At 56.1% G+C, this 27539-nt stretch overlaps 1 protein-coding gene across 1 annotated transcript in view; it reads right to left on the bottom strand.

Moving 5' to 3' along the window:
* kcnd2 (potassium voltage-gated channel subfamily D member 2) overlaps positions 1-24528 on the bottom strand; it is a 45452-nt gene extending 20924 nt beyond the window's left edge. Inside the window, exon 1 of the mRNA XM_023952385.1 lies at positions 23250-24528. Coding sequence (XP_023808153.1) covers positions 23250-24361 — 1112 coding nt within the window. The 5' untranslated portion in view covers positions 24362-24528. The remainder of the gene's footprint in view (positions 1-23249) is intronic.
* Between the last annotated feature and the right edge of the window lie 3011 nt (positions 24529-27539).

The raw sequence follows: 27539 nt of genomic DNA, 5'->3' as shown, positions 1-27539 counted from the left end.
GTGAACACAAACGTGCACAGCTGACACGTGAACAAACGTGCACAGCTGACACACGTGAACACAAATGTGCACAGCTGACACGTGAACAAACGTGCACAGATGATACGTGAACAAACGTGCACAGCTGCACACATGAACACAAACGTGCACAGCTGCACGCGTGAACAAACGTGCACAGCTGACACACATGAAAAACGTGCACAGCTGATACGTGAACAAACGTGCACAGCTGCATACATGAACACAAACGTGCACAGCTGACACACGTGAACACAAACGTGCACAGCTGACACGTGAACAAACGTGCACAGCTGACACACGTGAACAAAGGTGCACAGCTCACACACGTGTACACAAACGTGCACAGAGGCACGCTTGAACAAACGTGCACAGCTGCATACATGAACACAAACGTGCACAGCTGCACGCGTGAACAAACGTGCACAGCTGACACACATGAACAAACGTGCACAGCTGATACGTGAACAAACGTGCACAGCTGCATACATGAACACAAACGTGCACAGCTGCACACGTGAACAAACGTGCACAGCTGACACGCGTGAACAAATGTGCACAGCTGACACGCATGAACACAAACGTGCACAGCTGACACTTGAACAAACGTGCACAGCTGACACACGTGAAAACAAACGTGCACAGCTGACACACGTGAACACAAACGTGCACAGCTGACACGCATGAACACAAACGTGCACAGCTGCATACATGAACACAAACGTGCACAGCTGCACGCGTGAACAAACGTGCACAGCTGACACACATGAACAAACGTGCACAGCTGATACGTGAACAAACGTGCACAGCTGCATACATGAACACAAACGTGCACAGCTGCACACGTGAACAAACGTGCACAGCTGACACGCGTGAACAAATGTGCACAGCTGACACGCATGAACACAAACGTGCACAGCTGACACGTGAACAAACGTGCACAGCTGACACACGTGAAAACAAACGTGCACAGCTGACACACGTGAACACAAACGTGCACAGCTGACACGCATGAACACAAACGTGCACAGCTGACACACGTGAAAACAAACGTGCACAGCTGACACGTGAACAAACGTGCACAGCTGCATACATGAACACAAACGTGCACAGCTGCACACGTGAACAAACGTGCACAGCTGACACGCGTGAACAAATGTGCACAGCTGACACGCATGAACACAAACGTGCACAGCTGACACGTGAACAAACGTGCACAGCTGACACACGTGAAAACAAACGTGCACAGCTGACACACGTGAACAAATGTGCACAGCTGACACGCATGAACACAAACGTGCACAGCTGACACGTGAACAAACGTGCACAGCTGACACACGTGAAAACAAACGTGCACAGCTGACACACGTGAACACAAACGTGCACAGCTGACACGCATGAACACAAACGTGCACAGCTGCATACATGAACACAAACGTGCACAGCTGCACGCGTGAACAAACGTGCACAGCTGACACACATGAACAAACGTGCACAGCTGATACGTGAACAAACGTGCACAGCTGCATACATGAACACAAACGTGCACAGCTGCACACGTGAACAAACGTGCACAGCTGACACGCGTGAACAAATGTGCACAGCTGACACGCATGAACACAAACGTGCACAGCTGATACGTGAACAAACGTGCACAGCTGCATACATGAACACAAACGTGCACAGCTGCACACGTGAACAAACGTGCACAGCTGACACGCGTGAACAAATGTGCACAGCTGACACGCATGAACACAAACGTGCACAGCTGACACGTGAACAAACGTGCACAGCTGACACACGTGTAAACAAACGTGCACACCTGACACAAATGAACAAACGTACACAGCTGACACACGTGAACACAAACATGCACAGCTGACACACGTGTAAACAAACGTGCACACCTGACACAAATGAACAAACGTGCACAGCTGACACACGTGAACACAAACGTGCACAGCTGACACGTGAATAAAGGTGCACAGCTGACACACGTGAACACAAACGTGCACAGCTGACACGTGAACAAACGTGCACAGCTGACACACGTGAACACAAATGTGCACAGCTGACACGTGAACAAACGTGCACAGATGATACGTGAACAAACGTGCACAGCTGCACACATGAACACAAACGTGCACAGCTGCACGCGTGAACAAACGTGCACAGCTGACACACATGAAAAACGTGCACAGCTGATACGTGAACAAACGTGCACAGCTGCATACATGAACACAAACGTGCACAGCTGACACACGTGAACACAAACGTGCACAGCTGACACGTGAACAAACGTGCACAGCTGACACACGTGAACAAAGGTGCACAGCTCACACACGTGTACACAAACGTGCACAGAGGCACGCTTGAACAAACGTGCACAGCTGACACACATGAACAAACGTGCACAGCTGATACGTGAACAAACGTGCACAGCTGACACACGTGAACAAACGTGCACAGATGATACGTGAACAAACGTGCACAGCTGCACACATGAACACAAACGTGCACAGCTGACACACATGAAAAACGTGCACAGCTGATACGTGAACAAACGTGCACAGTCGCATACATGAACACAAACGTGCACAGCTGACACACATGAACAAACGTGCACAGCTGATACGTGAACAAACGTGCACAGCTGCATACATGAACACAAACGTGCACAGCTGCACGCGTGAACAAACGTGCACAGCTGACACACATGAACAAACGTGCACAGCTGATACGTGAACAAACGTGCACAGCTGACACACGTGAACACAAACGTGCACAGCTGACACGTGAATAAAGGTGCACAGCTGACACACGTGAACACAAACGTGCACAGCTGACACGTGAACAAACGTGCACAGCTGACACACGTGAACACAAACGTGCACAGCTGACACGTGAACAAACGTGCACAGATGATACGTGAACAAACGTGCACAGCTGCACACATGAACACAAACGTGCACAGCTGCACGCGTGAACAAACGTGGACAGCTGACACACATGAAAAACGTGCACAGCTGATACGTGAACAAACGTGCACAGCTGCATACATGAACACAAACGTGCACAGCTGACACACGTGAACACAAACGTGCACAGCTGACACGTGAACAAACGTGCACAGATGATACGTGAACAAACGTGCACAGCTGCACACATGAACACAAACGTGCACAGCTGCACGCGTGAACAAACGTGCACAGCTGACACACATGAAAAACGTGCACAGCTGATACGTGAACAAACGTGCACAGCTGCATACATGAACACAAACGTGCACAGCTGACACACGTGAACACAAACGTGCACAGCTGACACGTGAACAAACGTGCACAGATGATACGTGAACAAACGTGCACAGCTGACACACATGAACAAACGTGCACAGCTGATACGTGAACAAACGTGCACAGCTGACACGTGAACAAACGTACACAGCTGACACACGTGAACACAAACATGCACAGCTGACACACGTGTAAACAAACGTGCACACCTGACACAAATGAACAAACGTGCACAGCTGACACACGTGAACACAAACGTGCACAGCTGACACGTGAATAAAGGTGCACAGCTGACACACGTGAACACAAACGTGCACAGCTGACACGTGAACAAACGTGCACAGCTGACACACGTGAACACAAATGTGCACAGCTGACACGTGAACAAACGTGCACAGATGATACGTGAACAAACGTGCACAGCTGCACACATGAACACAAACGTGCACAGCTGCACGCGTGAACAAACGTGCACAGCTGACACACATGAAAAACGTGCACAGCTGATACGTGAACAAACGTGCACAGCTGCATACATGAACACAAACGTGCACAGCTGACACACGTGAACACAAACGTGCACAGCTGACACGTGAACAAACGTGCAGAGCTGACACACGTGAACAAAGGTGCACAGCTCACACACGTGTACACAAACGTGCACAGAGGCACGCTTGAACAAACGTGCACAGCTGCATACATGAACACAAACGTGCACAGCTGCACGCGTGAACAAACGTGCACAGCTGACACACATGAACAAACGTGCACAGCTGATACGTGAACAAACGTGCACAGCTGCATACATGAACACAAACTTGCACAGCTGCACACGTGAACAAACGTGCACAGCTGACACGCGTGAACAAATGTGCACAGCTGACACGCATGAACACAAACGTGCACAGCTGACACGTGAACAAACGTGCACAGCTGACACACGTGAAAACAAACGTGCACAGCTGACACACGTGAACACAAACGTGCACAGCTGACACGCATGAACACAAACGTGCACAGCTGCATACATGAACACAAACGTGCACAGCTGCACGCGTGAACAAACGTGCACAGCTGACACACATGAACAAACGTGCACAGCTGATACGTGAACAAACGTGCACAGCTGCATACATGAACACAAACGTGCACAGCTGCACACGTGAACAAACGTGCACAGCTGACACGCGTGAACAAATGTGCACAGCTGACACGCATGAACACAAACGTGCACAGCTGACACGTGAACAAACGTGCACAGCTGACACACGTGAAAACAAACGTGCACAGCTGACACACGTGAACACAAACGTGCACAGCTGACACGCATGAACACAAACGTGCACAGCTGACACACGTGAAAACAAACGTGCACAGCTGACACGTGAACAAACGTGCACAGCTGCATACATGAACACAAACGTGCACAGCTGCACACGTGAACAAACGTGCACAGCTGACACGCGTGAACAAATGTGCACAGCTGACACGCATGAACACAAACGTGCACAGCTGACACGTGAACAAACGTGCACAGCTGACACACGTGAAAACAAACGTGCACAGCTGACACACGTGAACAAATGTGCACAGCTGACACGCATGAACACAAACGTGCACAGCTGACACGTGAACAAACGTGCACAGCTGACACACGTGAAAACAAACGTGCACAGCTGACACACGTGAACACAAACGTGCACAGCTGACACGCATGAACACAAACGTGCACAGCTGCATACATGAACACAAACGTGCACAGCTGCACGCGTGAACAAACGTGCACAGCTGACACACATGAACAAACGTGCACAGCTGATACGTGAACAAACGTGCACAGCTGCATACATGAACACAAACGTGCACAGCTGCACACGTGAACAAACGTGCACAGCTGACACGCGTGAACAAATGTGCACAGCTGACACGCATGAACACAAACGTGCACAGCTGATACATGAACAAACGTGCACAGCTGCATACATGAACAAAAACGTGCACAGCTGCACACGTGAACAAACGTGCACAGCTGACACGCGTGAACAAATGTGCACAGCTGACACGCATGAACACAAACGTGCACAGCTGACACGTGAACAAACGTGCACAGCTGACACACGTGTAAACAAACGTGCACACCTGACACAAATGAACAAACGTACACAGCTGACACACGTGAACACAAACATGCACAGCTGACACACGTGTAAACAAACGTGCACACCTGACACAAATGAACAAACGTGCACAGCTGACACACGTGAACACAAACGTGCACAGCTGACACGTGAATAAAGGTGCACAGCTGACACACGTGAACACAAACGTGCACAGCTGACACGTGAACAAACGTGCACAGCTGACACACGTGAACACAAATGTGCACAGCTGACACGTGAACAAACGTGCACAGATGATACGTGAACAAACGTGCACAGCTGCACACATGAACACAAACGTGCACAGCTGCACGCGTGAACAAACGTGCACAGCTGACACACATGAAAAACGTGCACAGCTAATACGTGAACAAACGTGCACAGCTGCATACATGAACACAAACGTGCACAGCTGACACACGTGAACACAAACGTGCACAGCTGACACGTGAACAAACGTGCACAGCTGACACACGTGAACAAAGGTGCACAGCTCACACACGTGTACACAAACGTGCACAGAGGCACGCTTGAACAAACGTGCACAGCTGACACACATGAACAAACGTGCACAGCTGATACGTGAACAAACGTGCACAGCTGACACACGTGAACAAACGTGCACAGATGATACGTGAACAAACGTGCACAGCTGCACACATGAACACAAACGTGCACAGCTGACACACATGAAAAACGTGCACAGCTGATACGTGAACAAACGTGCACAGTCGCATACATGAACACAAACGTGCACAGCTGACACACATGAACAAACGTGCACAGCTGATACGTGAACAAACGTGCACAGCTGCATACATGAACACAAACGTGCACAGCTGCACGCGTGAACAAACGTGCACAGCTGACACACATGAACAAACGTGCACAGCTGATACGTGAACAAACGTGCACAGCTGACACACGTGAACACAAACGTGCACAGCTGACACGTGAATAAAGGTGCACAGCTGACACACGTGAACACAAACGTGCACAGCTGACACGTGAACAAACGTGCACAGCTGACACACGTGAACACAAACGTGCACAGCTGACACGTGAACAAACGTGCACAGATGATACGTGAACAAACGTGCACAGCTGCACACATGAACACAAACGTGCACAGCTGCACGCGTGAACAAACGTGGACAGCTGACACACATGAAAAACGTGCACAGCTGATACGTGAACAAACGTGCACAGCTGCATACATGAACACAAACGTGCACAGCTGACACACGTGAACACAAACGTGCACAGCTGACACGTGAACAAACGTGCACAGATGATACGTGAACAAACGTGCACAGCTGCACACATGAACACAAACGTGCACAGCTGCACGCGTGAACAAACGTGCACAGCTGACACACATGAAAAACGTGCACAGCTGATACGTGAACAAACGTGCACAGCTGCATACATGAACACAAACGTGCACAGCTGACACACGTGAACACAAACGTGCACAGCTGACACGTGAACAAACGTGCACTGATGATACGTGAACAAACGTGCACAGCTGACACACATGAACAAACGTGCACAGCTGATACGTGAACAAACGTGCACAGCTGACACGTGAACAAACGTGCACAGATGATACGTGAACAAATGTGCACAGCTGCATACATGAACACAAACGTGCACAGCTGACACACATGAACAAACGTGCACAGCTGATACGTGAACAAACGTGCACAGATGATATGTGAACAAACGTGCACAGATGATACGTGAACAAACGTGCACAGCCGTATACATGAACACAAACGTGCACAGCTGCACGCGTGAACAAACGTGCACAGCTGACACGCATGAACACAAACGTGCACAGCTGACACAAGTGAACACAAACGTGCACAGCTGACACGTGAACAAACGTGCACAGATGATACGTGAACAAACGTGCACAGCTGACACACGTGAACACAAACGTGCACAGCTGATACGTGAACAAACGTGTACAGCTGACACACGTGAACCCAAACGTGCACAGCTGACACACCTGAACACAAACGAGCACAGCTGATACGTGAACAAACGTGCACAGCTGACACACGTGAACAAAGGTGCACAGCTGACACACGTGTACACAAACGTGCACAGCTGACACACATGAACAAACGTGCACAGCTGACACACGTGAACACAAACGTGCACAGCTGCACGCGTGAACAAACGTGCACAGCTGACACGCATGAACACAAACGTGCACAGCTGACACACGTGAACAAACGTGCACAGCTGACACACGTGAACACAAACGTGCACAGCTGCACGCGTGAACAAACGTGCACAGCTGACACGCATGAACACAAACGTGCACAGCTGACACACGTGAACAAACGTGCACAGCCGACACGTGAACAAACGTGCACAGCTGACACACGTGCACAGCTGACACGTGAACAAACGTGCACAGCTGACACACGTGCACAGCTGACACGTGAACAAACCTGAACAGCTGACACACGTGAACAAACGTGCACAGCTGCAAACATGAACAAGCGTGCACACAATTCTTCGTGCTCGTCTTCGTCACGAGGAACACTCCTATCAGGCTAACGAGGATTTTTCCTGTTTTACAGGTGGAAAGGCAGTTTTTCTATGACCTGTTGTCCCCTCTTTTACCGTGATCCACCTTCTTTTGTTCCTTTTTTTTTTTCTTTTTTCAGATTCTTTCTTTATCCCTCAATGGGGAAATTCTTCTCCGCATTTGACCCATCCCCTGGGGAAGTGGTGAGCTGCAACTGAACCGCGCTCGGGAGGCAGTAGCGTTAAGGGTCTTGCCTAAGGACCCCCACTGAGTGATGTTAACTGCTCGCCATTGATATGGTGATCGCCCCCAGTACCATTGTTTCTTCCCCTCCGGGAATCGAACCCTGGATTCCTGCATGGTGGCTTCTCACCTTACCAACCGAGCTACTCAGCCGCTCAAATTTAAATAAACTTTAAATAAACTCTGTGAGCCAGCGGCTCGGTCTCCCTGAGGATCATCTCCTTTGCTGTCCAAAAGTGATGAAGACGGGATGAAGACGTGTTCTTCAGCTGTCTGAGTTCTACATTAATGAGCTGTATAAATATCTGGGAGCTGCTGTTGTTCTGCTGTGTGACAGCGGTCTGATGAGTCCGTGGGCTTCAGTCTCCATGGGGGTCCGGACGCCATCGCGCTCCTGAGCCTGCGCCGCGCTAATGGCCACTCCATCCAGCAAACGCGTCTAACCTCAATCTGTCACCGGAGGAGCTCCACCATCGGACTCCGCCCACACCCTCCAAGAGCTGCATCAGCACAGCCTCCTTCTTTCTACCATCAGAACCCGACTGGCTGAGTTCAGGTATTTAAACAGGTGCAGGTTGGACAGGATGAGTCTCTGAAAACCCGTTTCCTGCATCAGAACTAGGAAGTTGGTCATCCTCCTCTTCCTCCCTCGATCATTGTGAACGACAGAATAAAACAACAGCAAAACAGCTGCAACACAAAACACGAAGACAGAACCCGTGACAAAAAGGGAATGGTATCCCACAATTCCTTGCTCTGCCGGATGTGACAGCGGGTCATTTATTTATATATATTTCAAAGATTCTGGAGTTTCAGACAAAATAAAGAACGTTATGACGGCTGCACGCCATGACATAAGGACAGCTGCGCGCCATGACGTAAGGCCGGCTGCACGCCATGACATAAGGACGGCTGCACGCCATGACCTGAGTACGGCTGCACGCCATGACGTAAGGACGGCTGCACGCCATGACCTGAGTACGGCTGCACGCCATGACGTAAGGACAGCTGCGCGCCATGACGTAAGGATGGCTGCACGGCATGACGTTATGACGGCTGCACGCCATGACCTGAGTACGGCTGCGCGCCATGACGTTATGACGACTACGCGCCATGAAGTAAAGACGGCTGCACGCCATGACCTGAGTACGGCTGCACGCCATGACGTAAGGACAGCTGCGCGCCATGACGTTATGACGACTGCACGCCATGACGTAAGGACAGCTGCGCGCCATGACGTAAGGACGGCTGCACGCCATGACCTGAGTACGGCTGCACGCCATGACGTTATGACGACTGCACGCCATGACGTAAGGACGGCTGCGCGCCATGACGTAAGGACGGCTGCACGCCATGACATAAGGACGGCTGCACGCCATGACCTGAGTACGGCTGCACGCCATGACGTAAGGACAGCTGCACGCCATGACGTAAGGACGGCTGCACGCCATGACATAAGGACGGCTGCACGCCATGACCTGAGTACGGCTGCACGCCATGACGTAAGGACAGCTGCGCGCCATGACGTAAGGATGGCTGCACGGCATGACGTTATGACGGCTGCACGCCATGACCTGAGTACGGCAGCGCGCCATGACGTTATGACGACTGCGCGCCATGAAGTAAGGACGGCTGCACGCCATGACCTGAGTACGGCTGCACGCCATGACGTAAGGACAGCTGCGCGCCATGACGTTATGACGACTGCACGCCATGACGTAAGGACAGCTGCGCGCCATGACGTAAGGACGGCTGCACGCCATGACGTAAGGACGGCTGCACGCCATGACGTAAGGACGGCTGCACGCCATGACCTGAGTACGGCTGCACGCCATGACGTAAGGACAGCTGCGCGCCATGACGTAAGGACGGCTGCACGCCATGACCTGAGTACGGCTGCACGCCATGACATAAGGACGGCTGCACGCCATGACCTGAGTACGGCTGCACGCCATGACGTAAGGACAGCTGCGCGCCATGACGTAAGGATGGCTGCACGGCATGACGTTATGACGGCTGCACGCCATGACCTGAGTACGGCTGCGCGCCATGACGTTATGACGACTGCGCGATATGAAGTAAGGACGGCTGCACGCCATGACCTGAGTACGGCTGCACGCCATGACATAAGGACAGCTGCGCGCCATGACGTTATGACGACTGCACGCCATGACGTAAGGACAGCTGCGCGCCATGACGTAAGGACGGCTGCATGCCATGACCTGAGTAGGGCTGCACGCCATGACGTTATGACGACTGCACGCCATGACCTGAGTACGGCTGCACGCCATGACGTAAGGACAGCTGCACGGCATGACGTTATGACGGCTGCGCGCCATGACGTAAGGACGGCTGCACGCCATGACGTAAGGACGGCTGCACGCCATGACCTGAGTACGGCTGCGCGCCATGACGTAAGGACAGCTGCGCGCCATGACGTTATGACGACTGCGCGCCTTGACGTAAGGACAGCTGCGCGCCATGACGTTATGACGACTGCGCGCCATGACGTAAGGACAGCTGCGCGCCATGACGTTATGACGACTGCGCGCCATGACGTAAGGACAGCTGCGCGCCATGAAGTAAGGACGGCTGCACGCCATGACCTGAGTACGGCTGCACGCCATGACGTTATGACGACTGCGCGCCATGACGTAAGGACGGCTGCACGCCATGACGTTATGACGACTGCGCGCCATGACGTAAGGACAGCTGCGCGCCATGACGTTATGACGACTGCGCGCCATGACGTAAGGACAGCTGCGCGCCATGACGTAAGGACGGCTGCACGCCATGACGTAAGGACAGCTGCACGCCATGACGTTATGACGGCTGCGCGCCATGACGTAAGGACGGCTGCACGCCATGACCTGAGTACGGCTGCACGCCATGACCTGAGTACGGCTGCGCGCCATGACGTAAGGATGGCTGTGGCCATGACGTAAGAACAGCTGCACGCCATGACCGGAGTACGGCTGCACGCCATGACGTAAGGACGGCTGCACGCCATGACCGGAGTACGGCTGCACGGCATGACGTTATGACGGCTGCGCGCCATGACGTAAGGACGGCTGCACGCCATGACCTGAGTACGGCTGCGCGCCATGACGTTATGACGACTGCGCGCCATGACGTAAGGACGGCTGCACGCCATGACCTGAGTACGGCTGCACGCCATGACGTAAGGACGGCTGCACGCCATGACCTGAGTACGGCTGCACGGCATGACGTTATGACGGCTGCGCGCCATGACGTAAGGACGGCTGCACACCACGACTTGAGTACGGCTGCACGCCATGACCGGAGTACGGCTGCACGCCATGACGTAAGGACGGCTGCACGCCATGACCTGAGTACGGCTGCGCGCCATGACGTTATGACGACTGCGCGCCATGACGTAAGGACGGCTGCACGCCATGACCTGAGTACGGCTGCGCGCCATGACGTTATGACGACTGCGCGCCATGATGTGAGGACGACTGCACGCCATGACGTTATGACAACTGCACGCCATGACGTTATGACGGCTGCGCGCCATGACGTAAGGACGGCTGCGCGCCATGACGTTATGACGACTGCGCGCCATGAAGTAAGGACGGCTGCGCGCCATGACGTTATGACGACTGCACGCCATGACGTAAGGACGGCTGCGCGCCATGACGTAAGGACGGCTGCACGCCATGACATAAGGACGGCTGCACGCCATGACCTGAGTACGGCTGCACGCCATGACGTAAGGACAGCTGCGCGCCATGACGTAAGGACGGCTGCACGCCACGACATAAGGACGGCTGCACGCCATGACCTGAGTACGGCTGCACGCCATGACGTAAGGACAGCTGCGCGCCATGACGTAAGGATGGCTGCACGGCATGACGTTATGACGGCTGCACGCCATGACCTGAGTACGGCTGCGCGCCATGACGTTATGACGACTTCGCGCCATGAAGTAAGGACGGCTGCACGCCATGACCTGAGTACGGCTGCACGCCATGACGTAGGGACAGCTGCGCGCCATGACGTTATGACGACTGCACGCCATGACGTAAGGACAGCTGCGCGCCATGACGTAAGGACGGCTGCACGCCATGACGTAAGGACGGCTGCACGCCATGACATAAGGACGGCTGCACGCCATGACCTGAGTACGGCTGCACGCCATGACGTAAGGACAGCTGCGCGCCATGACGTAAGGACGGCTGCACGCCATGACCTGAGTACGGCTGCACGCCATGACATAAGGACGGCTGCACGCCATGACCTGAGTACGGCTGCACGCCATGACGTAAGGACAGCTGCGCGCCATGACGTAAGGATGGCTGCACGGCATGACGTTATGACGGCTGCACGCCATGACCTGAGTACGGCTGCGCGCCATGACGTTATGACGACTGCGCGATATGAAGTAAGGACGGCTGCACGCCATGACCTGAGTACGGCTGCACGCCATGACGTAAGGACAGCTGCGCGCCATGACGTTATGACGACTGCACGCCATGACGTAAGGACAGCTGCGCGCCATGACGTAAGGACGGCTGCACGCCATGACCTGAGTAGGGCTGCACGCCATGACGTTATGACGACTGCACGCCATGACGTAAGGACGGCTGCACGCCATGACGTAAGGACGGCTGCACGCCATGACATAAGGACGGCTGCACGCCATGACCTGAGTACGGCTGCACGCCATGACGTAAGGACAGCTGCGCGCCATGACGTAAGGACGGCTGCACGCCATGACCTGAGTACGGCTGCACGCCATGACATAAGGACGGCTGCACGCCATGACCTGAGTACGGCTGCACGCCATGACGTAAGGACAGCTGCGCGCCATGACGTAAGGATGGCTGCACGGCATGACGTTATGACGGCTGCACGCCATGACCTGAGTACGGCTGCGCGCCATGACGTTATGACGACTGCGCGATATGAAGTAAGGACGGCTGCACGCCATGACCTGAGTACGGCTGCACGCCATGACGTAAGGACAGCTGCGCGCCATGACGTTATGACGACTGCACGCCATGACGTAAGGACAGCTGCGCGCCATGACGTAAGGACGGCTGCACGCCATGACCTGAGTAGGGCTGCACGCCATGACGTTATGACGACTGCACGCCATGACCTGAGTACGGCTGCACGCCATGACGTAAGGACAGCTGCACGGCATGACGTTATGACGGCTGCGCGCCATGACGTAAGGACGGCTGCACGCCATGACGTAAGGACGGCTGCACGCCATGACCTGAGTACGGCTGCGCGCCATGACGTAAGGACAGCTGCGCGCCATGACGTTATGACGACTGCGCGCCATGACGTAAGGACAGCTGCGCGCCATGACGCTATGACGACTGCGCGCCATGACGTAAGGACAGCTGCGCGCCATGACGTTATGACGACTGCGCGCCATGACGTAAGGACAGCTGCGCGCCATGAAGTAAGGACGGCTGCACGCCATGACCTGAGTACGGCTGCACGCCATGACGTTATGACGACTGCGCGCCAAGACGTAAGGACGGCTGCACGCCATGACGTTATGACGACTGCGCGCCATGACGTAAGGACAGCTGCGCGCCATGACGTTATGACGACTGCGCGCCATGACGTAAGGACAGCTGCGCGCCATGACGTAAGGACGGCTGCACGCCATGACGTAAGGACAGCTGCACGCCATGACGTTATGACGGCTGCGCGCCATGACGTAAGGACGGCTGCACGCCATGACCTGAGTACGGCTGCACGCCATGACCTGAGTACGGCTGCGCGCCATGACGTAAGGATGGCTGTGGCCATGACGTAAGGACAGCTGCACGCCATGACCGGAGTACGGCTGCACGCCATGACGTAAGGACGGCTGCACGCCATGACCGGAGTACGGCTGCACGGCATGACGTTATGACGGCTGCGCGCCATGACGTAAGGACGGCTGCACGCCATGACCTGAGTACGGCTGCGCGCCATGACGTTATGACGACTGCGCGCCATGACGTAAGGACGGCTGCACGCCATGACCTGAGTACGGCTGCACGCCATGACGTAAGGACGGCTGCACGCCATGACCTGAGTACGGCTGCACAGCATGACGTTATGACGGCTGCGCGCCATGACGTAAGGACGGCTGCACACCACGACTTGAGTACGGCTGCACGCCATGACCTGCGTAGGGCTGCACGCCATGACGTTATGACGACTGCACGCCATGACCTGAGTACGGCTGCACGCCATGACGTAAGGACAGCTGCACGGCATGACGTTATGACGGCTGCGCGCCATGACGTAAGGACGGCTGCAAGCCATGACGTAAGGACGGCTGCACGCCATGACCTGAGTACGGCTGCGCGCCATGACGTAAGGACAGCTGCGCGCCATGACGTTATGACGACTGCGCGCCATGACGTAAGGACAGCTGCGCGCCATGACGTTATGACGACTGCGCGCCATGACGTAAGGACAGCTGCGCGCCATGACGTTATGACGACTGCGCGCCATGACGTAAGGACAGCTGCGCGCCATGAAGTAAGGACGGCTGCACGCCATGACCTGAGTACGGCTGCACGCCATGACGTTATGACGACTGCGCGCCATGACGTAAGGACGGCTGCACGCCATGACGTTATGACGACTGCGCGCCATGACGTAAGGACAGCTGCGCGCCATGACGTTATGACGACTGCGCGCCATGACGTAAGGACAGCTGCGCGCCATGACGTAAGGACGGCTGCACGCCATGACGTAAGGACAGCTGCACGCCATGACGTTATGACGGCTGCGCGCCATGACGTAAGGACGGCTGCACGCCATGACCTGAGTACGGCTGCGCGCCATGACGTAAGGATGGCTGTGGCCATGACGTAAGGACAGCTGCACGCCATGACCGGAGTACGGCTGCACGCCATGACGTAAGGACGGCTGCACGCCATGACCGGAGTACGGCTGCACGGCATGACGTTATGACGGCTGCGCGCCATGACGTAAGGACGGCTGCACGCCATGACCTGAGTACGGCTGCGCGCCATGACGTTATGACGACTGCGCGCCATGACGTAAGGACGGCTGCACGCCATGACCTGAGTACGGCTGCACGCCATGACGTAAGGACGGCTGCACGCCATGACCTGAGTACGGCTGCACGGCATGACGTTATGACGGCTGCGCGCCATCGCGTAAGGACGGCTGCACACCACGACTTGAGTACGGCTGCACGCCATGACCGGAGTACGGCTGCACGCCATGACGTAAGGACGGCTGCACGCCATGACCTGAGTACGGCTGCGCGCCATGACGTTATGACGACTGCGCGCCATGACGTAAGGACGGCTGCACGCCATGACCTGAGTACGGCTGCGCGCCATGACGTTATGACGACTGCGCGCCATGACGTGAGGACGACTGCACGCCATGACGTTATGACAACTGCACGCCATGACGTTATGACGGCTGCGCGCCATGACGTAAGGACGGCTGCACGCCATGACCTGATTACGGCTGCACGCCATGACCTGAGTACGGCTGCGCGCCATGACGTAAGGATGGCTGCACGCCATGACGTAAGGACAGCTGCGCGCCATGACGTTATGACGGCTGCACGCTATGACGGCTGCGCGCCATGACGTAAGGACGGCTGCACGCCATGACCGGAGTACGGCTGCACGCCATGACGTAAGGACTGCTGCACGCCATGACCGGAGTACGGCTGCACGGCATGACGTTATGACGGCTGCGCGCCATGACGTAAGGACGGCTGCACACCACGACTTGAGTACGGCTGCACGCCATGACCTGAGTACGGCTGCACGCCATGACGTTATGACGGCTGAACGCCATGACCTGAGTACGGCTGCACGCCCCGACGTAAGGACAACTGCGCGCCATGACGTTATGACGGCTGCACGCCATGACCTGAGTACGGCTGCACGCCATGACGTTATGACGGCTGCACGCCATGACCTGAGTACGGCTGCACGCCATGACCTAAGGACGGCTGCGCGCCATGACGTAAGGACGGCTGCACGCCATGACGCAAGGACGGCTGCACGCCATGACCTGAGTACGGCTGCGTGCCATGACGTTATGACAGCTGCGCGCCATGACGTAAGGACGGCTGCACGCCATGACATAAGGACGGCTGCACGGCATGACCTGAGTACGGCTGCGCGCCATGACGTTATGACGACTGCGCGCCATGACGTAAGGACGGCTGCACGCCATGACCTGAGTACGGCTGCACGCCATGACGTAAGGACAGCTGCGCGCCATGACGTTATGACGACTGCGCGCCATGACGTAAGGACGGCTGCACGCCATGACCTGAGTACGGCTGCACGCCATGACGTAAGGACAGCTGTGCGCCATGACGTTATGACGGCTGCACGCCATGACCTGAGTACGGCTGCACGCCATGACATTATGAAGGCTGCACGCCATGACCTGAGTACGGCTGCACGCCATGACGTAAGGACGGCTGCACGCCATGACGTAAGGACGGCTGCACGCCATGACGTTATGACGGCCGCATGCCATGACCTGAGTACGGCTGCACGCCATGACGTAAGGACGGCTGCACGTCATGACGTAAGGATGGCTGCGCGCCATGACGTAAGGACGGCTGCGCGCCATGACATATATGGCTGCACGCCATGACGTTATGACGGCTGCACGCCATGACGTTATGACGACTGCACGCCATGACGTAAGGACAGCTGCGCGCCATGAAGTAAGGACGGCTGCACGCCATGACCTGAGTACGGCTGCACGCCATGACGTTATGACGACTGCGCGCCATGACGTAAGGACGGCTGCACGCCATGACGTTATGACGACTGCGCGCCATGACGTAAGGACAGCTGCGCGCCATGACGTTATGACGACTGCGCGCCATGACGTAAGGACAGCTGCGCGCCATGACGTAAGGACGGCTGCACGCCATGACGTAAGGACAGCTGCACGCCATGACGTTATGACGGCTGCGCGCCATGACGTAAGGACGGCTGCACGCCATGACCTGAGTACGGCTGCACGCCATGACCTGAGTACGGCTGCGCGCCATGACGTAAGGATGGCTGTGGCCATGACGTAAGGACAGCTGCACGCCATGACCGGAGTACGGCTGCACGCCATGACGTAAGGACGGCTGCACGCCATGACCTGAGTACGGCTGCACGGCATGACGTTATGACGGCTGCGCGCCATGACGTAAGGACGGCTGCACACCACGACTTGAGTACGGCTGCACGCCATGACCGGAGTACGGCTGCACGCCATGACGTAAGGACGGCTGCACGCCATGACCTGAGTACGGCTGCGCGCCATGACGTTATGACGACTGCGCGCCATGACGTAAAGACGGCTGCACGCCATGACCTGAGTACGGCTGCGCGCCATGACGTTATGACGACTGCGCGCCATGACGTGAGGACGACTGCACGCCATGACGTTATGACAACTGCACGCCATGACGTTATGACGGCTGCGCGCCATGACGTAAGGACGGCTGCACGCCATGACCTGAGTACGGCTGCACGCCATGACCTGAGTACGGCTGCGCGCCATGACGTAAGGATGGCTGCACGCCATGACGTAAGGACAGATGCGCGCCATGACGTTATGACGGCTGCACGCTATGACGGCTGCGCGCCATGACGTAAGGACGGCTGCACGCCATGACCGGAGTACGGCTGCACGCCATGACGTAAGGACGGCTGCACGCCATGACCGGAGTACGGCTGCACGGCATGACGTTATGACGGCTGCGCGCCATGACGTAAGGACGGCTGCACACCACGACTTGAGTACGGCTGCACGCCATAACCTGAGTACGGCTGCACGCCATGACGTTATGACGGCTGAACGCCATGACCTGAGTACGGCTGCACGCCCCGACGTAAGGACAACTGCGCGCCATGACGTTATGACGGCTGCACGCCATGACCTGAGTACGGCTGCACGCCATGACGTTATGACGGCTGCACGCCATGACCTGAGTACGGCTGCACGCCATGACCTAAGGACGGCTGCGCGCCATGACGTAAGGACGGCTGCACGCCATGACGCAAGGACGGCTGCACGCCATGACCTGAGTACGGCTGCGTGCCATGACGTTATGACAGCTGCGCGCCATGACGTAAGGACGGCTGCACGCCATGACATAAGGACGGCTGCACGGCATGACCTGAGTACGGCTGCGCGCCATGACGTTATGACGACTGCGCGCCATGACGTAAGGACGGCTGCACGCCATGACCTGAGTACGGCTGCACGCCATGACGTAAGGACAGCTGCGCGCCATGACGTTATGACGACTGCGCGCCATGACGTAAAGACGGCTGCACGCCATGACCTGAGTACGGCTGCACGCCATGACGTAAGGACAGCTGTGCGCCATGACGTTATGACGGCTGCACGCCATGACCTGAGTACGGCTGCACGCCATGACATTATGACGGCTGCACGCCATGACCTGAGTACGGCTGCACGCCATGACGTAAGGACGGCTGCACGCCATGACGTAAGGACGGCTGCACGCCATGACGTTATGACGGCCGCATGCCATGACCTGAGTACGGCTGCACGCCATGACGTAAGGACGGCTGCACGTCATGACGTAAGGATGGCTGCGCGCCATGACGTAAGGACGGCTGCGCGCCATGACATATATGGCTGCACGCCATGACGTTATGACGGCTGCACGCCATGACGTTATGACGGCTGCACGCCATGACGTAAGGACGGCTGCACGCCATGACGTAAGGACGGCTGCGCGCCATGACGTTATGACGGCTGCACGCCATGACGTAAGGACGGCTGCACGTCATGACGTAAGGATGGCTGCGCGCCATGACGTAAGGACGGCTGCGCGCCATGACATATATGGCTGCACGCCATGACGTTATGACGGCTGCACGCCATGACGTAAGGACGGCTGCGCGCCATGACGTAAGGACGGCTGCACGCCATGACGTTATGACGGCTGCACGCCAAGACGTTATGACGACTGCAGGCCATGACGTAAGGACGGCTGCACGCCATGACCTGAGTACGGCTGAACGCCATGACGTAAGGACAGCTGCGCGCCATGACGTTATGACGGCTGCACGCCATGACCTGAGTACGGCTGCACGCCATGACGTTATGACGGCTGCACGCCATGACCTGTGTACGGCTGCACGCCATGACGTAAGGACGGCTGCGTGCCATGATGTAAAGACGGCTGCACGGCATGACGTTATGACGGCTGCGCGCCATGACGTAAGGACGGCTGCACGCCATGACCTGAGTACGGCTGCGCGCCATGACGTTATGACGACTGCGCGCCATGACGTAAGGACGGCTGCACGCCATGACGTGAGGACGACTGCACGCCATGACGTTATGACAACCGCACGCCATGACGTTATGACGGCTGTGCGCCATGACGCAAGGACGGCTGCACGCCATGACCTGAGTACGGCTGCACGCCATGACCTGAGTACGGCTGCGCGCCATGACGTAAGGATGGCTGCACGCCATGACGTAAGGACAGCTGCGCGCCATGACGTTATGACGGCTGCACGCTATGACGGCTGCGCGCCATGACGTAAGGACGGCTGCAAGCCATGACCGGAGTACGGCTGCACGCCATGACGTAAGGACGGCTGCACGCCATGACCGGAGTACGGCTGCGCGCCATGACGTTATGACGACTGCGCGCCATGACGTAAGGACGGCTGCGCGCCATGACGTTATGACGGCTGCACGCCATGACCTGAGTACGGCTGCACGCCATGACGTAAGGACAGCTGCGCGCCATGACGTTATGACGACTGCACGCCATGACGTAAGGACGGCTGCGCGCCATGACGTTATGACGACTGTGCGCCATGACGCAAGGACGGCTGCACGCCATGACCTGAGTACGGCTGCACGGCATGACGTAAGGACGGCTGCACGCCATGATGTTATGACGGCTGCGCGCCATGACGTAAGGACGGCTGCACACCATGACCTGAGTACGGCTGCGCGCCATGACGTTATGACGACTGCGCACCATGATGTTATGACGGCTGCGCGCCATGACGTAAGGACGGCTGCACGCCATGACCTGAGTACGGCTGCACGCCATGACCTGAGTACGGCTGCGCGCCATGACGTTATGACGACTGCGCGCCATGACGTAAGGACGGCTGCGCGCCATGACGTAAGGATGGCTGCACGCCATGACGTTATGACGGCTGCACGCCATGACCTGAGTACGGCTGCGCGCCATGACGTAAGGACGGCTGCACGCCATAACGTAAGGACAGCTGCGCGCCATGACGTTATGACGGCTGCACGCTATGACGGCTGCGCGCCATGACGTAAGGACGGCTGCACGCCATGACCGGAGTACGGCTGCACGCCATGACGTAAGGACGGCTGCGCGCCATGACGTTATGACGACTGCGCGCCATGACGTAAGGACGGCTGCGCGCCATGACGTTATGACGACTGCGCGCCATGACGTAAGGACGGCTGCACGCCATGACGTAAGGACGGCTGCGCGCCATGACGTTATGACGACTGCGCGCCATGACGTAAGGACGGCTGCACGCCATGACGTAAGGACGGCTGCGCGCCATGACGTTATGACGACTGCGCGCCATGACGTAAGGACGGCTGCGCCCCATGACGTTATGACGACTGCGCGCCATGACGTAAGGACGGCTGCACGGCATGACGTAAGGACGGCTGCGCGCCATGACGTTATGACGACTGCGCGCCATGACGTAAGGATGGCTGCACGCCATGACGTTATGACGGCTGCACGCCATGACCTGAGTACGGCTGCGCGCCATGACGTAAGGACAGCTGCGCGCCATGACGTAAGGACAGCTGCGCGCCATGACGTTATGACGGCTGCACGCTATGACGGCTGCGCGCCATGACGTAAGGACGGCTGCACGCCATGACCGGAGTACGGCTGCACGCCATGACGTAAGGACGGCTGCACGCCATGACCGGAGTACGGCTGCGCGCCATGACGTTATGACGACTGCGCGCCATGACGTAAGGACGGCTGCGCGCCATGACGTTATGACGGCTGCACGCCATGACCTGAGTACGGCTGCACGCCATGACGTAAGGACAGCTGCGCGCCATGACGTTATGACGACTGCACGCCATAACCTGAGTACGGCCGCACGCCATGACGTTATGACGGCTGTGCGCCATGACGCAAGGACGGCTGCACGCCATGACCTGAGTACGGCTGCACGGCATGACGTAAGGACGGCTGCACGCCATGATGTTATGACGGCTGCGCGCCATGACGTAAGGACGGCTGCACACCATGACCTGAGTACGGCTGCGCGCCATGACGTTATGACGACTGCGCACCATGATGTTATGACGGCTGCGCGCCATGACGTAAGGACGGCTGCACGCCATGACCTGAGTACGGCTGCACGCCATGACCTGAGTACGGCTGCGCGCCATGACGTTATGACGACTGCGCGCCATGACGTAAGGACGGCTGCGCGCCATGACGTAAGGATGGCTGCACGCCATGACGTTATGACGGCTGCACGCCATGACCTGAGTACGGCTGCGCGCCATGACGTAAGGACGGCTGCACGCCATGACGTAAGGACAGCTGCGCGCCATGACGTTATGACGGCTGCACGCTATGACGGCTGCGCGCCATGACGTAAGGACGGCTGCACGCCATGACCGGAGTACGGCTGCACGCCATGACGTAAGGACGGCTGCGCGCCATGACGTTATGACGACTGCGCGCCATGACGTAAGGACGGCTGCGCGCCATGACGTTATGACGGCTGCGCGCCATGACGTAAGGACGGCTGCACGCCATGACCGGAGTACGGCTGCGCGCCATGACGTAAAGACGGCTGCGTGCCATGACGTTATGACGACTGCGCGCCATGACGTAAGGACGGCTGCGCGCCATGACGTTATGACGACTGCGCGCCATGACGTAAGGACGGCTGCACGCCATGACGTAAGGACGGCTGCGCGCCATGACGTTATGACGACTGCGCGCCATGACGTAAGGACGGCTGCACGCCATGACGTAAGGACAGCTGCGCGCCATGACGTTATGACGGCTGCACGCTATGACGGCTGCACGCCATGACGTTATGACAACTGCACGCCATGACGTTATGACGGCTGCGCGCCATGACGTAAGGACGGCTGCACGCCATGACGTGGTTAATGTACAAAAGTTGTCCTTAACAATATCAAAGTGTAAGTGTGTGTGTGTGCGTGTGTGTGTGTGTCTGTTTGTCTACAGCACAGGTGTGGCAGTGACACACATTCATGTGCACACAAAGCTCCACAATCAGGTTTGTCATCACAGTTGTGAGTCTGCTGAAACATCAATGGAGTGACAGCGACCAGCATCCTCCTCCTCAGCTGTCTTTGGATTTACCTGACAGGTGTCGACCAGTGTGCGACTGTGAGTTTGTGTGCTGCTGCAGTCTTGTTTGCAGGTAAATCATCACCTGTGCAGCCGCAGGATGCCGCTGCCACAGCTCTCATCCCCGCCAACGCCTCACAGGATGCTTGTTGTTGAGAGTAGCAGCTGTGTCGCTGTGGGTTAGTGTGTGTGTGTGTGTGGGGGGGGGGGGTAGTGTGTTTATTGTGTTCATGTTGTGTGTGCGCACAAACTAGACGTGCTGCTGGTGTTTTGATATCTGGGGGGGGGGGGGGGGGGCTCTGGGGACGCCGTTGTTTTAGGACTCTGGATCCTTGATGATGATTTTGATGATGATGATTTTGATGATGATGATGATGATGATATGCTAATGAGCGGTTCTCAGTTTTTGTGACATCATCACAACTAACTAAGCCTTCTGTTCTCCAGAGGTCAGAGGTCAGCGGCTGAGGCCCCAAACAGGCAGGAAAGCTTTAGCACCAACCAGGAGACCAGTCAGAGCCAGAAGACTAACAGCAGCAAGCAGAACCGGACCAGCCGAACCTCCAACCGCCACCCCCCACCCCCCTATCACTTACCCCAGCGTTGTCATGGTGACGATGGTGTACCAGAAGGCGGCGGGGATGCTGGTGAACTTGCTGCCGCTGCAGCCTTTCTCTGCGTAGAAGATGACTGTGGCGAAGATGATGATGGCCATGGTGAGAGAGAAGAGGAGGAAGCCCAGCTCGGACGCGCAGCTCCGCAGCGTGTAGCCCAGGATGCGCAGCCCCGCAGAGTGTCTGGAGAACTTGAAAATCCGGAAGACCCTGAAGACGCGCAGCGTGACGAAGGCACCGCTCACGTCCTCGTTGTCCGTCATGACGAGGCCGATGTAGTACGGCATGATGGCCACCACGTCGATGACGCTCATGACGCTCTTGGCGAACCGGAAGCGGCTCGGCGCGGCCAGCAGGCGCAGCAGGTACTCTACGGTGAAGATCATCACGCACGCCGTGTCCAGGCAGAAGAATGCCAGCGCGTAACGCTCCCCGCACGAAGTCTGCTCTAGCCGGTTCTGCCCAGAGCCGCACGGAACCGTCTCGGCCACGTTGGCCAGCACCGACACGGCGATGAAGAAGCCGGTCACGTAGTAGAAGACCAGCGCCAGCGTGGACGTGTGCGGGTTCTCGAAGGCCCGCCACATGCTCTCGCGGACGCTCACGTCCGCGGAGACGAGCTCGACGCTTTGCTCATTCTCTTGGTCGTCCTGGATCCGCTCTTGGTTCTCCCGCCGCCGGTCCTTGTAGTCCTCGTAGCAGCAGTCCCCGATGATCTCCGGGACGATCCCGAAAAACGCCAGCTCCTCGTCGTAGGCGCAGATGCACTCCTGGCGTGGGAAGTGCAGTTTCCCGGTGCGGTAGAAGTTCAGGATGTGGCGGAAGATCTCCGGGTCTCGGTCGAAGAAGAACTCGCTGCTGTCCTCGTGGAAGAAGTAGTCCCGCTCAGAGCTGCCCAGCAGGGTGTCCGGATACCGCTCCAGCGTGTCCCGCCACGTCTGAAACCTCGTGCCGCTCACGTTCAACAGAATCAGCCCGTCGCCACCACGCGCCCGTTTCTTCGGCGGCAGTGGCATGGGCGCGCGAGCGACCGGCATCCAGCCGATGGCCGCTGCGCGCGCGAACGGCAACCATGCCGCCACTCCTGCAGCCATGCTGGTCCCGGAGGTCCACGGAGGCTCGAGGGGGAGTTCACGGGACGGTGGAGGGTGAAAGACAGTGGGGTGACTGACTGAGCGGCGTAACCGGGTCCATCCACAGGCGCTTTTACGCACAGAGCCGATGCGTAAAAGCGCAGGACGGTCACCTCCTCTCGCACCGATAGGGGGCGCTGCTGCTTCGCGGGCCCCCAGACGCTGAAACCCGCCTTGTCTGCGTGTCCTCCACACACCTTGCTTCTGACCCCAGCACAGTCCGGGATTAAAACGCTCAGCTTTCGAACGCGCGCGCGCGCGCGTGCGTTCCTGTAGGCGGGGAGGCTTCGCGCGGTCCAGTGACAGCAGTGAGAGAACCGAACCGAACCACGACAAGCCAACAGAAGAGAAGAGGCGGTGTTTGGGCTTACAGGTGATGCTGATGCGGGGGACACGTGGACGCGCGCGCTCCTCCTCCAGTTTGGGGGCGTGTCCGCAGAGAATCTCCAAGGAGGATGCAGATCATTTGTGAGAAGCCTTTAGAAAAACAGGTTTCTCTACCTCCAAATAGATGTTCTGACCCAGAAAAGAGCTGCAGGATCACGAGGAACGTGAAGGAGAACAGAAGATCTGCATGACGGCTGGTTTATTGTCCTGACACTAATCAACATTAAAAGATCTGATTGATGGAATAAACATGTGTCATTAGCACTCTTTTCTCACAGCAAGAGGTTTGCTGGTTCGTATCCCTGCTGGGCCCTTTAGTATGGAGTTTGCATGTTCTCCCCGTGATTTTGTGGGTTCTCTCCGGGTTCCTCCCACAGTTGAAGGTTGATTGGTTACTCTAAGTGTCCTGAAGTGTGTGTGTGTGCATATGGGTCAGTGGGTGGGGCCCTGCAACAGGTAGATGGATGATTAGATGATGGATGGAGAGATGGATGGTGGAGTTGTCACAAACATCTGCGTCCATGAAAAAAAAAAGTTTTTTTTTAATTCTGAAATAGGAAAACTCTTTTCATGACCTTTTAAGTTGGGTGTCAAACTCATTTTTGTTCAGGGGCCACATTCAACCCATCTGATCTCAAGTGGGCCGGACCTCTAACCTCTGGTCAGCTGGTTATCTGTAGCTTCGATCAACCAACATGGTAGCCGAATCACTTATTGTAAATGGTAGATGGCGTAGACTTATATAGCGCTTTTCTACCTACAAGGACAAAGCGCTTTACCGTCACACACATTCACTCACACATTCACACACTGGTGGCCGCCCGCTCCCAAACACAGGCGCCTGCCTACCACCAGAGGCTAGGTGGGGTTCAGTGTCTTGCCCAAGGACACTTCGACTCATGGGCGTGCAAGGCGGGAATCGAACCTGCAAACTTACGATGAAGGGACGACCGCCCTACCGCTGCACCACGGCCGCCCGTGACACATTCATTCAGGCCAATGGATAAAATGCATTTCACTTTAAAAAAATGGTTTATTCCATTTAACATCTGGCACTGAAGCAATCCCAATAATAAACTCAAGAGGGACTACGGAAAAAAATGAAACAGCTGCCTTCTTCCTGACATTTGATGGGCGCCATCAGTGACCAGACCAACGTCGTGTGACCAGTTCACTCCAACATCACCCAGCACAGTAACTAGAGAGCTGACTGAAGGCCCGTACACACCGGGACGAATTTCGCCGGCGATTTTCGCCGACGTTTAACGCCTCGTGACTAAACAAAGGGCACCAACGAGAGTGTGCACACCGACGCGAAAAAACGCCAGGCGTTAAAGCGTCAAAAAAAAAAAAAAACGCCTCGGGTTCGTTTTTTTTTTTCGACGCGTCGCGTCGAAATCTACTCGACCAATGAGAACGGCGCTTTTGCTCACGTGTCTGGAGCTTCTGAAGTTACAGTAAAACACAACTTAGGGGCGCTCAAACACAAAACTGCCTTTCTGAGCACACATACCAGCGAAGAAGTTAGACGCCAAGTAGCGTCTACACAGCCGCGAAGAAATAATGACGGACATTCTAAAATATCCACGAACCAAGCACCAGTTGGAGCTACTGGTGCTTGAAATATTCATGTTTTCTTTGTATTATTCTGACAAGCGCGTAAATACTTGCTCTCTTCTTCTGAGTGAAAAGCGACTTTCAGAAGCGTAAAGTTGCGCAGCGCCACCTTGTGTACAGGAGTATTTCTGTTTTACATTAAGCGCCATCTAATGTCAGGGAATGAAATTGCATGTTCACTCCACTCATCGTCAGCGAAAATCGCCTGGGTGTGAACACAAAAAACGTGGCGAAAAACGCTGGCGAATAACGCCTGGCGAATATTCGTCCCGGTGTGTACGGGCCTTGAGTCATCAGCTGTTGTTGTGTCCATCAAGTCAAGAAACTCTGCTGTGACGTCTCTTCAACACCTCTAATGCACAGTTGTATTTATCTGTGAGGTCTGTTCTTTCATCAATAGTGACCAAAAATACAAGAAATGACTGGATTCCTTCATTTGATGTGTGTCTGTGGACAACCTGTGGGTGACCTGTGGATCTGTGTACGACCTGTGGATCTGTGGGTGACCTGTGGATCTGTGTACGACCTGTGGATCCGTGGATGACCTGTGGATCAGTGGACGACCTGTGGGTGACCTTTGGATCTGTGGACGACCTGTGGATCTGTGGGTGACCTGTGGATCTGTGGACGACCTGTGGATCTGTGGGTGACTTGTGGACGACCTGTGGTGACTTGTGGATCTGTGGACGACCTGTGGTGACCTTTGGATCTGTGGACGACCTGTGGATCTGTGGGTGACCTGTGGATCTGTGTACGACCTGTGGATCCGTGGATGACTTGTGGATCAGTGGACGACCTGTGGGTGACCTTTGGATCTGTGGACGACCTGTGGATCTGTGGGTGTCCTGTGGATCTGTGTATGACCTGTGGATCAGTGGACGACCTGTGGGTGACTTGTTGATCTGTGGACAACCTGTGGGTGACCTGTGGATCTGTGGACGACCTGTGGGTGACCTGTGGATCTATGGGCGACCTGTGGGTGACTTGTGGATCTGTGGACGACCTGTGGATCCGTGGATGACCTGTGGATCAGTGGACGACCTGTGGGTGACCTTTGGATCTGTGGACGACCTGTGGATCTGTGGGTGACCTGTGGATCTGTGTACGACTTGTGGATCTGTGGGTGACTTGTGGA

This window comes from Oryzias latipes, chromosome 23 (genome assembly GCF_002234675.1).
Source record: "Oryzias latipes chromosome 23, ASM223467v1".
Taxonomy (NCBI): domain Eukaryota; kingdom Metazoa; phylum Chordata; class Actinopteri; order Beloniformes; family Adrianichthyidae; genus Oryzias; species Oryzias latipes.
Note: the sequence above shows the minus strand (reverse complement) of the source record. Positions and strands in the feature narration are given on the sequence as shown.